We start from the raw sequence: 11,861 nt of genomic DNA, 5'->3' as shown, positions 1-11,861 counted from the left end.
GCATCTTGGCTACAGCCACAGCAGGCTGGAGAGCACCAGGAAAGCCTCTGTGACCACTCCGGGATCCTGCTTTCCAGTCATGATCCTGCACAGTTCTAGCACTTTCTCTCCACAGCCCACTGAGGAATTTTTTTCCACTTCCCCCCCCCCCCCCCCCTTTTTAAAACACACCTCACCAGGTGTGGGACACATTTTGCCTCCACGGGCAGCAGGGGTGGCAGCCTGCCCTGGCACAGCTGCTTCACAGCTCCCTGCCTCAAGTCCCAGCTCCTAAACAACTTTTAAAAGGAAAACAGAGATTCTTTTCCCAACTTCAAGGAAGTTCCCAGCAGTCGGGGGTGCACAATCAAGGCTGCAAGTGCCTGTGCCAAAAGGTGAACGACAGACACCAATCCTGGCCCACGGGCAGCAGGGGTGGCAGCCTGCCCTGGCACAGCTGCTTCACAGCTCCCTGCCTCAAGTCCCAGCTCCTAAACAACTTTTAAAAGGAAAACAGAGATTCTTTTCCCAACTTCAAGGAAGTTCCCAGCAGTCGGGGGTGCACAATCAAGGCTGCAAGTGCCTGTGCCAAAAGGTGAACGACAGACACCAATCCTGGCAGGGAGCAGCTGCCTCCGTGCACCCGGTGTCTGGAGGTGACCAGAAGCAGCTTTGCCACCCTGCCATGCCAGAGCAGACACCAGCAAGGTCAGAAAGCCCCAAGGTGAGAGAACATCAGATATGGAGAAGCATCTCCACCACAAGGCTGCTGAGGTACCAATGCTCCTCTCCCACGCTGCACGCACTTGGTTCCCTCTCTGCTCTCAACTTCCAGTCTGGACTCTCACACATCCAGCCACCTTCAATATGATTCCATAAATTGCTTCAAGCAAAAGCCAAACAGGTGCAAAAACACTGAAGGACACACTGGTTTAAAGTGCTTTCAGCCCCACACCTTTGCTCCTACCCTTCATTTTGAGCTCCATGCTCACTTTTCACTCTCCTTTGCAGGGAGAGAGCACAACAGCCAAGACCAGCCCAGAACAACCCCTACATCTGCTCCTCCACACCCACCCAAGAGAGGTGGCTCTTTGTTTAGATTTAAAAGAGAATAACCTTTTTTTACTATTACAAAGTTTCATGGAAATGAAATAATACCATGTGGGAACAATCTAAATCCTGCCATTTGGCATATTCATTTAGGACAACAAAACAACATTTCTGGGAAGCCACCTGCACACACACTGACATCCACCAGCAGCTGAACAAAGCAGATGACAACCTACCTATGATGCATCAACTGATGCCTATATTCTTAGGAAGCCAAAATCTTTGTCCTCATTTCAAGATGAATTAACTAATACCCACCTGCTTTTAAACTCTGGGTTCTGTGCCTTTGAAACACAGTGTATTTGGAGTTCAAATCCCTGCTCTGTTTTGTCTTTTTTTTTTCTTTTGTGCTCTCAGATACAGGAGTTTGCATTAGAGCTGTAATCTTCTCTTTACTGAGAAGCTGAACAACTGAATTAGCTCCCAACAGGAGATGGCCAAGAATATACAAGAATGTGTATCCACAGGTATGACCATCCTTGGATGGAGCAGCAGTTCTGTTGTCTTTAAAAAAGGAACATTAGGAACCCAGAACTCTTATACTGATCATATTGTGACTTGGGTGGAGTAGGTCAGTCTGCAACCTGCAAAGGGACAAGCAAAGTTCCTAGCAGGACAGCTCATCCAAGCTGGACATCTGAATTTCCTAGTGATTAAGGGATTCTCCTGAGGAAGCAGCCTTGGATCCTAAAGATAGACTGAAAAGATGGGAGGATGCAGGCTTCCTGTCAGAGTAGCAGAATTTATTGCAATTCTCTTCCTCCAAGGAGCTTAGGGCACAGCTATAAACTAAGTTGTATCGAAAGCCACACATTCAATTAGAGCTTTTAATTATTATTTTCTTCCTGTCTAGTGACTTGTCTTCTGATCTACAAATCCTACATTGCTGGTAGGTGGGAGTCACCTTTGTTCCAAGCACAAACAGCGCTCTACTACTGCCCCAGAGCTTTTGTATTGTGGAAGGGATGAAGCTGTGCCACTTTTCACAGAGGATTTACCACAGATGTTATCCCTCCAGCAGGCCAAACCCAAGCATCTCTGCTATTACCAACTAGTACAGCCAGTGAAAAAAACCAGATAATTTCACTTACTCTGTGGCCACAAAAACTTTTTTGAAGTTACAGCCAAGCAGCAGCTTGTCTATAAATGTTACTACAATCAGGCTGTTTCTTACACTCTGCCTCAGAGCACCTGGTCACAGTCAAGATGCTGAGAGTGCTTGGTGGAAATGCTGGAAGCTTCTCCCAGCCCAGCACTAGGCAGGTAATGCAGCCAGAGCCTGAGGACTCCCTCCTGATCTACACCAAGAAGCTGCCACTCCAGATTGTCTCTTCACACCAAGCAGCAGCTGGCAATTTTGCACATGACCAGACTCCTTCATCCTACATTTTACAACTGCATGTGACTTTTCTGGGGCCACAGTGCACAGGAAATCAAAAGGTCTCTGACACTTAAGGTTTTGAGCCCCCAAACATATCAACACTCTGGGCAATTTTGCCATCTTGGCCACTTTACACATCCTGGTACATCTAGAAGTTGTTAATTAACACATTTGTGGAATACCATAATTTTACACAACGCTTTGATTTGACCCATGTCAAAACAATCTCCTATGTGACCCCAGGCCCACAGAATGGAGACAGCTGGCTAATTATGGTCATCAGCATTTCCTTGTTGGCCTTTAAAGGCTGACTAAATGCAAAACAAAAGCTTAATTTAAACTTGAACCCCAGGCTCTTTCCATTTGGTTTGTGATGAGGCTCCAGAGTGTTACTGAACTCAGCACTCCCTGTTTCTCACTTGTTGGAACAACACTAAGTTGTGTGGATCAGCTCCATCACAGCTTACAAAGTCCCAGTTAAAGCCAGTACACAGACAAATGGAAATTTCTTCAGAATAAGGAACTTTACCTTGAAGGTAGAGTGGAATCTATACGATCCCCCTGAAATGTCCTGTTCCAATTTTAGTAGACATAATATATACAAAATATATATGTGAAGCAGTTTTCTCTTTAAAATTGCACTCCCCAAAGTAAAAGATAATTTTAAAAAATGTACTAAATTAAAACAGTATATTTGCATATGAAAGCATGCAGGAATATGTCCTGCTACAGAGTCTAAATTCACCTTATACACACATATAGATGAAGGGAACACTTGCCAATTAAGATACCCACTATACCAAGCACTAATCACAGGCTGTTGTTCACTGCTGTAAAGACCATCAGTGAAGATCTGGTTCTTGTGCTTCCAAATTCACCCTGATTTTGTGATCAACAGGTGATTTTTTTACAATAGTGCAGTTACAAGTGTGCAACAGACCTTGTTTTTCCAAACCAGATAACAAGATCTTGCCTGTGGTGTCATGCTCATGCATTGCTCACCAGGATGTCTTAAACAAAACACTGAGTCCAAGAGGACTGAATTAACAGACTCCAATCTTCCTGTACTTCTATTTTAGAAGGGCCACTGAATCATTGTAAACTAAAATACTACTCTTGAACCAAGCAGGAACTTGACTTCTTTCACAAATGCAATTTATGCCTGATGGGAGTGGCTCACATTTTGTTTTCAACAACTGTAATGGTGCTGATCAGTCAGCAACACTATAATGCATAACTGCTGTGTGAACCAATCCCTCAGACTTTTGTTTTAACATACACATCTATATGGCTACTTAAGGTGAAACCCAAGTTAATACACATTTCTGGAGCCTACAGAACATGAGGAAAAGCTCCCACTGTAACTACCCAGCACACAAAATCAGCTGCACGACTCTTCACTCAAGATGGTTCCCTGGGCTGGCATTTTGTACTTAACATTGGTTTTTCCAAAAGGTGAAGAAAAAAAAAATCTTCTCTAAAGGTGCTATTGCAAAAATGTATTTGAGAATGTAAACCCCTGAAATCTATGCAACTTATCTGCCAGTATCTTTTAATATGCAAGGCAGACTTTTGTTGAAGAGAAAATTTCTTCAGAGCTCCATTTTGTAAGCGGTTCAATATTCAATGACACAAGCACTGAATTTCAGGGGGAAACTGCTTTAAAAACATTGTTAGTTAGAACCAGGCTTTGCTGGAACCCTACAAATGAGAAATTAATACTTCTTATCCTGCTTTAATGTTTTAGCTCCTCTGGCAAAAAACACACTTACACTTTGAAGCTCTTTGCAAATACAATCACACCAACCACCACCATTTGACTGCCCACCAGCAAATGACACTGCTAAGGCTAAGTCAAGATGATTCTCATCATACAATCTTGGGATTGGATGCTGACTTGCAGCTGGACAACTTTAGCTTGCTGTCCAGCACTAGGAAAACAAAAGGCAACAGATCATAACATGCAGGCAAAGAGCAGCAAAGCATCAAGTGGGACTTGACTCAAAACATACCTCGTGGGAAGGGTCCAAAGTTGTGCACAGTTCCGCTTCTCACGAGAGAAATCCAAGTGCAAGCAGATTTTAACCATACACTGTGACTGGGAAATGGTTAGCTTAGCTGCTGTGACCACTTATCACCATACTGCAGGACAGAGGACCCATCATTCCCAAGGAAACAAGGACTGATGTTACAATCAGAGATGAAGTGCACATGCAGGGCTGGGTAAGGAGGCATGCAGGAAGTTTGTCTGACCCCTGCCTGGACACTGACCACTCTACCTTTCCTTAGCAGCCTCTTTCTTTTCAGAGGTTATCTAAATGCAGTTCAGCTTTTAAAGAAAAAAAACACACAGAACTTGAGTCTGGCAAGCCCAGCACCAGCTCCTGCTCTCAGCAGATGGCTCAGCACAAGACCACAGCACAGTGATGGTTGGGCCCTACGTGGGGGAGCCAACAAGAGCAGGAAGCTACGGAGAGCACCAGAGAACGTACCTTCTTATGGACAACGGAGGAAGTGGAATTAATGGTGCTCTCATCACTGTGTATCGTGACCAGTTCAGAGCTGCTCTCATCCAGGACCTCCTGCATGCTGCTCACACTGCTGCTCTGACTGCCTGTGCTCACAGACATGCTTGGGATGGAATGGTTGCTGCCCAGACTGTCCATCTTCCTACTCAGGTTTGATCCATGCTCACTGTCCTATAAAACAAGGGGCATCCGTTACAAATACTGCAGGAGATCATCTGTCCAGCACGTGCCTGCAGTGCTCAGAGCTTGTTTTAAAGGCCATGCTGCAGAGTTAAAGGTTCTTTGGTCATTTTTTGGCAGCTGCATTTCTCAAGGCTGCTTAGTTTATGAAATGGGACAGTTAGTTTTTGCCCCTTCTCCTGCAATCTTACTACACCAGGCTTCAAGCCACTTGTTTTCCACATATCAGCAAGTCTGGGCATGGCTCTTTGGCTTGAGACATCCAGGAATACTGGATGGCTGGTGGAAGGAGGCTCATAACGAAAAGGAGCAACCTAAGTTTGCATTAAAATGATGTTCCAAGTCAGGATATGTACAACTAATTTTGTGAATCAGAAAAGATGTAACCCATTTGGTTCTGATTTGATAACTATCACATGGTGCCTAACAGGTTTTAACCTCCATATCCCAAGTAGTAAGCAATTATATTTTGTCAAGCTAATGTTGTGTTTTCAGCCAAGATAAATTCTTCATCCACCTTTATGCAGCTGACTCAGAAGAGCCTGCATTATTAGTAATTAACACTGTTGTAATCTCCTTAGACATTGGTAAATAACTATTCCTCATATAGGACTTTTTTTTTGTTTCTACAAATATCAAGAAGTTAGCAGCCTTCTTTCTTGTTGCAAACTCACACCAGCTCAGTAATCTCAGGATATGTGCTCAGTCTGGACTTTTTGGATTTTGGAGAACTGATGGAGTACTTTGTAATTAACTAGTAGCACTGAAGAGGCTTGCAAGGAGTTCACAGTGAGGACCAAGAACTCCAAATATCCTTCAGCTCGTGGCCCAAAATAGCCCTGATTCACCAAAATGAATGTGCTTGCTACTGCACCCAGCTTGTCCTGGCCTTCTAAGTGATCTTAGGGAGAATTACATTGCAAATCAATTAACAGGGTACTCATTTTGTTGGAGACAAAGATAAAACTGACAGACTTGACAATTTGTATTTGATTGTGTGATTATTTTTTAAGCAATAGCAGATCATTCAGAGTCTGTGTGAGAGCACTTCAAATTAAAAATACAAAAGAATACTATTTCACAGAGAACAGATGCACGTGAGAATGAAAGTATTTCCAGGAGGCTTCCATAAAGTTGCAGAGGAAATAACATAATGAAGCATCTGAGTTAAGAATATGGTCATGTAACTAATAAATGTATATGCACAAAGGACAGCTGAGATTGCATATGCAACCTTAACATTGATTTCCTGACTTGAGTCCTTTCCAGATGTCCTTAACTTTCTTGGAAGAGCTCTGAGGAAAGCATTAGTGGTATTTTTGATGTTAAAGATTTGTCATGCTCCTTTTCCACCTTAGAAAGTCTTGTGGCATTTATATTGTGGTTGTGCAGCTTCTGTTAACCAGTTAAGTAGGAACTGAGGCAAGTGCCATGTTTTCCTTTCACTGCCAAGTTAGTGCTATGACCTCCTTTTGTGGCACACAAGCTCAGTGGTAAAAGGCAGTGCAGAACATGCTATGCACATGCAGAGTGTTAATTCCTAGAGATGCAATCTCTTTCTCTTTTGAGGTGGGGACGGGAGGAACAGAACACACATCTTGGAGTCAACTACTTCCATGTGTATCTCACTTAGATGTTGAGCTGAACAGGCAAGTGGGAAAGATTCCTTTGCTCTTTCCTACCCTGTCACTCTCCTCAGTTTTTCACACCTATGGAGACAAAGCTTGAAGGTTCCACTGCAAAAAAAATGACAAATCCCCCTTCTCCACACCCCAACAAGGAAGCTGGAGGTTTAGAAGTTGACTGGCTGGATGGCCAGAAAATAACCCTTCCTAGTTTTAATGCCAGTGGCTGTTATCCTTGCTCCTCCTGTGCATCTCCCCCAGTGTCAAGGACAGTGCTAAGTGCCAGTCCCCTCCTCCTCTAGGCTCTCCTGTCACCCAGGCTCACTTATTTCTTAAACCCAAGCTCTAGTTTAGCCTTAAAGGAACATTTGACACACAAACTTCAAAACCTGAATCTATGCTGAGCTTGGGCATCTCATGCATATTTTATCTTGTTAGACCACAGCAAAGGGGAACATCAATTAGCCCATCATTTTTTAGTTTTTGTTGAGAACCAGTCCTGGGTTTATTTACCCAATGTGCCTCCACTAAATGCCATTAACTTCCATCTAATCTCATCAATTGAAAAATGACTGGTTTCCTTCTCTAAGCCACAGTTAGTGTCAATTATCATACACTGATTAAGTGGGTTGTTTACGATAAGATTTAGACTGAAGCTGATCTTATGTCTTTATGTTGTGTTTTTTTTCTTTAATATAATTTTGTAAAAAGTCTTACTAATTTGATTACTTGCTTTTCAGCTCATGATAGGCCAATTACTTTAAAATAAAGTTATGGTACTTGAAAAAATATTAACATCAATCAAGGGGTCTTGACTGTACTTTCAAGACTGAAAAGCTTGGGCTGTCAACAGACCCTCCTCCCCACAGGCTGTGAGCCACTTTCTTCTCACTGAGATAATCTTTCCAAAAGAATTCCTTCCCTAAAGCTTTCAGAAGAAAGGCCACCATGTGGAAAACAACCCCAAGGTTTTGAAGCTGCCAATAAATGCACATCCAGCACCAAGGCTACTGTCAGTCATCAACCTGCCCCGTATCTCTGCTGATCCAGATGACATTCCAACAACATGGATTGCACCCTCTCCTGGGGCTGTGCCTGTTCTGCCCCCTTCAGCAGGGGAAACATCTCGCTTTGCCCTAAGATTATTTGTGACAGTGCCAATGGGGTAACAAGATAAAAGTACCTCCTCCTCTTCCTGAGACTCAGTCAGGGGGCCGTTCCGTGTCTCTTGGAAGAGGATTTTCTTCATTTTCCTGTACTGCAGGTTGTCCAGCTCCCGGACTGCATCCTTTGTCCTCTGGATGAGGTCTATTAGTACCCTTGGAGGGCGGTCCCGGCGAACAAAATCGTGCTAGAGGAGAGGAAATACAACAGCTTCAGACACAACACTAGTGTGTTTGATGTCAAAACAGGGACATGGTGGCTCATCTGGAGAGACACCTGGAATGACAGATCATGTTCAGGAACTGTTCTGCTCATATTCAGTAATTAACACCCACTATGACAGACTCCAGACACACTCAGCACCACAGACACTGGCTGTGCTCAGCACCACCTCCAATAACCAAACTGGTCACACCAGACACTGAGTTTTGCAGAGCAGGCTGCTAAACGTTTTGCTTAGCAGCCAGAAGAGCTGCACAGAACTCGGCTAAAAGCAGAGAGAAGTGAGGCAAGAATCACTTCACCACTTGAAACTTGTGTGTGTGTGTAGGCAGGATCACAGGCACTGCAGCAGCAGAAGCAGCTGAGTGGTGGCTGGAGAGGTGAGACCTGACTGACCCTTCACAAGGTCTCTTTAGCCCTGACTCTGAGTCACTTCTCTGTCTGAAGTTAAATAGTTTGGACTGAGGTTGGAATGAGTTTTCTGAGCTCTCCAGGCAACTAATTTATCCCTTCCCAGGCTTGTTCACTTGATGTGTATAAGGTACAAGACACTTCAAGCCTCACAATGAAAGGAGGAAAACGCATGAAGGACAAAGAAGACTCAATCCTGACTGTGCAAAATCACCTAACATACATGCAAAGGTTTCTCCTGCATCTACTGATTCTGATACAAAACAAGTAAACAACTTCAAGGTTTATTTATACTCAAAGCATTTGCCATGATTTAAAGTAAAATCAGGCTCTTACCAACTCTTGCTAAGGATGTACTAGAAGCACAGGTTTTAAGTCCAGACTTAACAATAAATAATTCAATAACATTTCAGTATGTGATTAAAGGCTCTTCTCTGATTTATCAGGTATGTTCTCCTAAACTGTACAACTGCCAGCAGGCTTCAAAAGCCTTGCAGCTTTCCCATTTAACCTTTGACTAAAGCAGACAGTCTGTGTATACACCTGCCAAAATTCTACATGGAATCTCTGGCTTAGTGTGTTGCTTCACATCCATCTCAGGAGATGGCCTGGAGGCACAAACATCTTCTGCACATTCCTAGAAACATCAACAATGAAAAAGAGAAAGGAGGGGAAAAAGTTGCTCTTTACCCTGCATTGCAAATGCCACTAAGAGCCTCAATTGTAGCTGGAGTAACTGGTACATGAAACCCAGTCCTCACCACAGGAGTCTGATCTACCAAGTTGAAAGGATACACCAGTCTCCTCTTAATGTCATGCCACAGGCTTATTTCTTGTTTTTAATTGAATTCAATCTGCTGTGTATTGGAATTCTACTAAGGGGGACAGCTAGTCACTTCACTATCCATTTTCTGCTAGTAGTGATGGTGTTCATTTTTTATTATGGCTAAAAGTTCCAAACATCATTTCACACACAAGCAAAATGAAGCATTTCTGCTCCTCAGTGCAGATAACCACTCTTTATTTTTCTGTAAACAGCAACATTCTGCAGCTTATCAATGATGAAAAAGTAACCATTTTGATCTCATGGTAAATAATTTTGAGAAAGCAGTCATGCATTTGGAAGCATGGTTGTGAACTTCAATCCAGTGCCTCCATGTTTATGCATATTCATTAGCAGTGCAAATTCTCATTTCACTGGGAAGATCATCACAGAATCATTTCTGTTCAAGCACTACTCAGATATCAGAATGCAAACACAGGGAAGCTGTAGGGCAGAGGAACACAAGTGAAAACCAAAAGGCTCTTAATGAAAATAGAATGCAATTCTGACTGCTCATTTGCCCAGAAAAAGATGCAGGCACCCCTCTGCTAGGTACTGTGCAACTCTAAGAAATTATGGCTGGCAGGACTTAATTTGTCTTCCCCCCAAATTACAAAAATAACCCCACACCACATAAAGAACAAAACCAAACCAGATTCAAAGGGGTTACTCAAAAGGCATGTAGCAAGTTGGCTGGAAAAGTGACTAACAGAACTCAAGTCTCCTGGGAACATCATGTAAGCTGAGAAAAATAGGGGGAAAACTTGTTTTAAACAAGTTCTATTATTACTTTCAATTTTTAAACTGAGAAAAATGTTAGTGAGATCATTTTGAGAGTTTATTAATTTAATTTAAACTGCATTTTAGTATCACTACAGTCATTTGGCTATTTTCATCTGGGATTATGAATAAAAACTGAATTAATTCTCAAACACCTCATTCAGTTCAGTTATCTACGAAATCATGGAATGGTTTGGTTTGGTTTGGAAGGAGCCTTAAAAATCATCTAGATCCAACCCCCTGCATGGGCAGGGACACCTCCCACCAGCCCAGGTTGCTCCAAGCCCCATCCAACCTGCCCTTCAACACTGCCAGGGATGGGGCAGCCACAGCTTCCCTGGGCAACCTGGGCCAGGCTCTCACCACCCTCATACTAAAGAATCTCCTCCTGATGTCTCATCTAAATATCCCTCTTCCAATTTTAATCTATTCCCTCTCATCCCATCCCTCCCTGCCCTTGGCTCAAGCCCCTCCCCAGCTTTCCTGGAGCCCCTTCAGGCACTGGAAGCTGCTCTCAGGGCTCCCTGGAGCCTTCTCTTCTCCAGGCTGAACACCCCAACTCTCCCAGCCTGTCTCTGTGGAAGTGCTGCAGAAGAAATATGACTACAAGCATCTGCTCTGTTCACTGTACACAAGTGAAAAACCCTCAAAAATAAAAAAAGATCTCAATTTTTGTAAGATAACAAGCCTTAGGTGGAGCTACTGCAGGAGGGAACATTGAGGGCACTGTTCTGAAAGTCTAAAACCAAATAAAAAAGACTGGATATACATGACTTCAGAATTCTTACGATCTTGGCTCCAACTATTTGCAGACTCCAACTGAAGGGACTCATGAAATCTTATCCTCCAATGAACTTAGCTATTCCTAGAGAGCAGAAAGGCTGCCAATCCACATGAATGAATCATTCCAAAACCCACAACATAAACCTATTAGCTGGTCAAAGGATTGTCAGGGTGCTGCAAGCAGAACCAGAGAACAACACACTGGTTATGTGCCCCAGCACAAATGTGTTTGCAGGAAAAAATAGACCAGGTGCCAAAGAAAGAGCACAAACAAGCTCTTCTATCAGCCTTTAGCTGGAGAAGGAAGGTTAAATATTCTACATTGCCCAGGCTTAAAGGACAGAGGGAAGGGCAAAGCTCAGTGAAGAGTGCAAGGGTTTGATTGCTCTCTTCAGGAGCCAAGAAGCTCAGCCACATCCATGAGAACACATTTTACTGAGCTGAAAGAGCAACAAGAGAAGCCATAAAACCAAGGCTGAACTGAGATCAGGCAGAAAGATCATTAGAAGACATATATTCAAAAGGTATAAATTAATCATGCTCACATTAGCATTACTAGAGAATAAGGTCAAAATAACCTTCCTGAACTTTATCTGCATCTGTCCAAAACAAAGACAAGACAGTTCAGATCACCCTCACAGAACAACCCTGCTCTGATGAGGAGATAAACATAGGTCATCCAGCCTCTTTCCATCTCTAATGCTCATGTTCCTTTAAATAATCAGCCACTATCTGTGAGTCTTTATTAAGAGCTCAGTCCTCTGATCATGTGGAGTATAATTCTCAAAGTACTACCAGCTCTGCAAAAGCTTTGCTCTTGCCTGTGCATCTTATGAAGAGTAAGTTGAGATTTTAAGTAGCAATTAATATGGCTT

The 11,861-nt window shown here is 43.1% G+C and overlaps 1 protein-coding gene across 1 annotated transcript in view; it reads right to left on the bottom strand.

Annotated features, from left to right (window-relative positions):
* The window catches only part of TAOK3 (TAO kinase 3), a 43,002-nt gene that overhangs the window by 15,311 nt on the left and 15,830 nt on the right, over positions 1–11,861 (bottom strand). Inside the window, exons 11-12 of the mRNA XM_010004838.1 lie at positions 7,987–8,154; positions 4,963–5,169 (exon numbers count right to left, since the gene is read on the bottom strand). Of these exons, the coding sequence (XP_010003140.1) occupies positions 4,963–5,169; positions 7,987–8,154 (375 nt within the window). The remainder of the gene's footprint in view (positions 1–4,962; positions 5,170–7,986; positions 8,155–11,861) is intronic.

This window comes from Chaetura pelagica, unplaced genomic scaffold, assembly GCF_000747805.2.
Source record: "Chaetura pelagica isolate M959 unplaced genomic scaffold, ChaPel_1.0 scaffold249, whole genome shotgun sequence".
Lineage (NCBI taxonomy): Eukaryota > Metazoa > Chordata > Aves > Apodiformes > Apodidae > Chaetura > Chaetura pelagica.
Note: the sequence above shows the minus strand (reverse complement) of the source record. Positions and strands in the feature narration are given on the sequence as shown.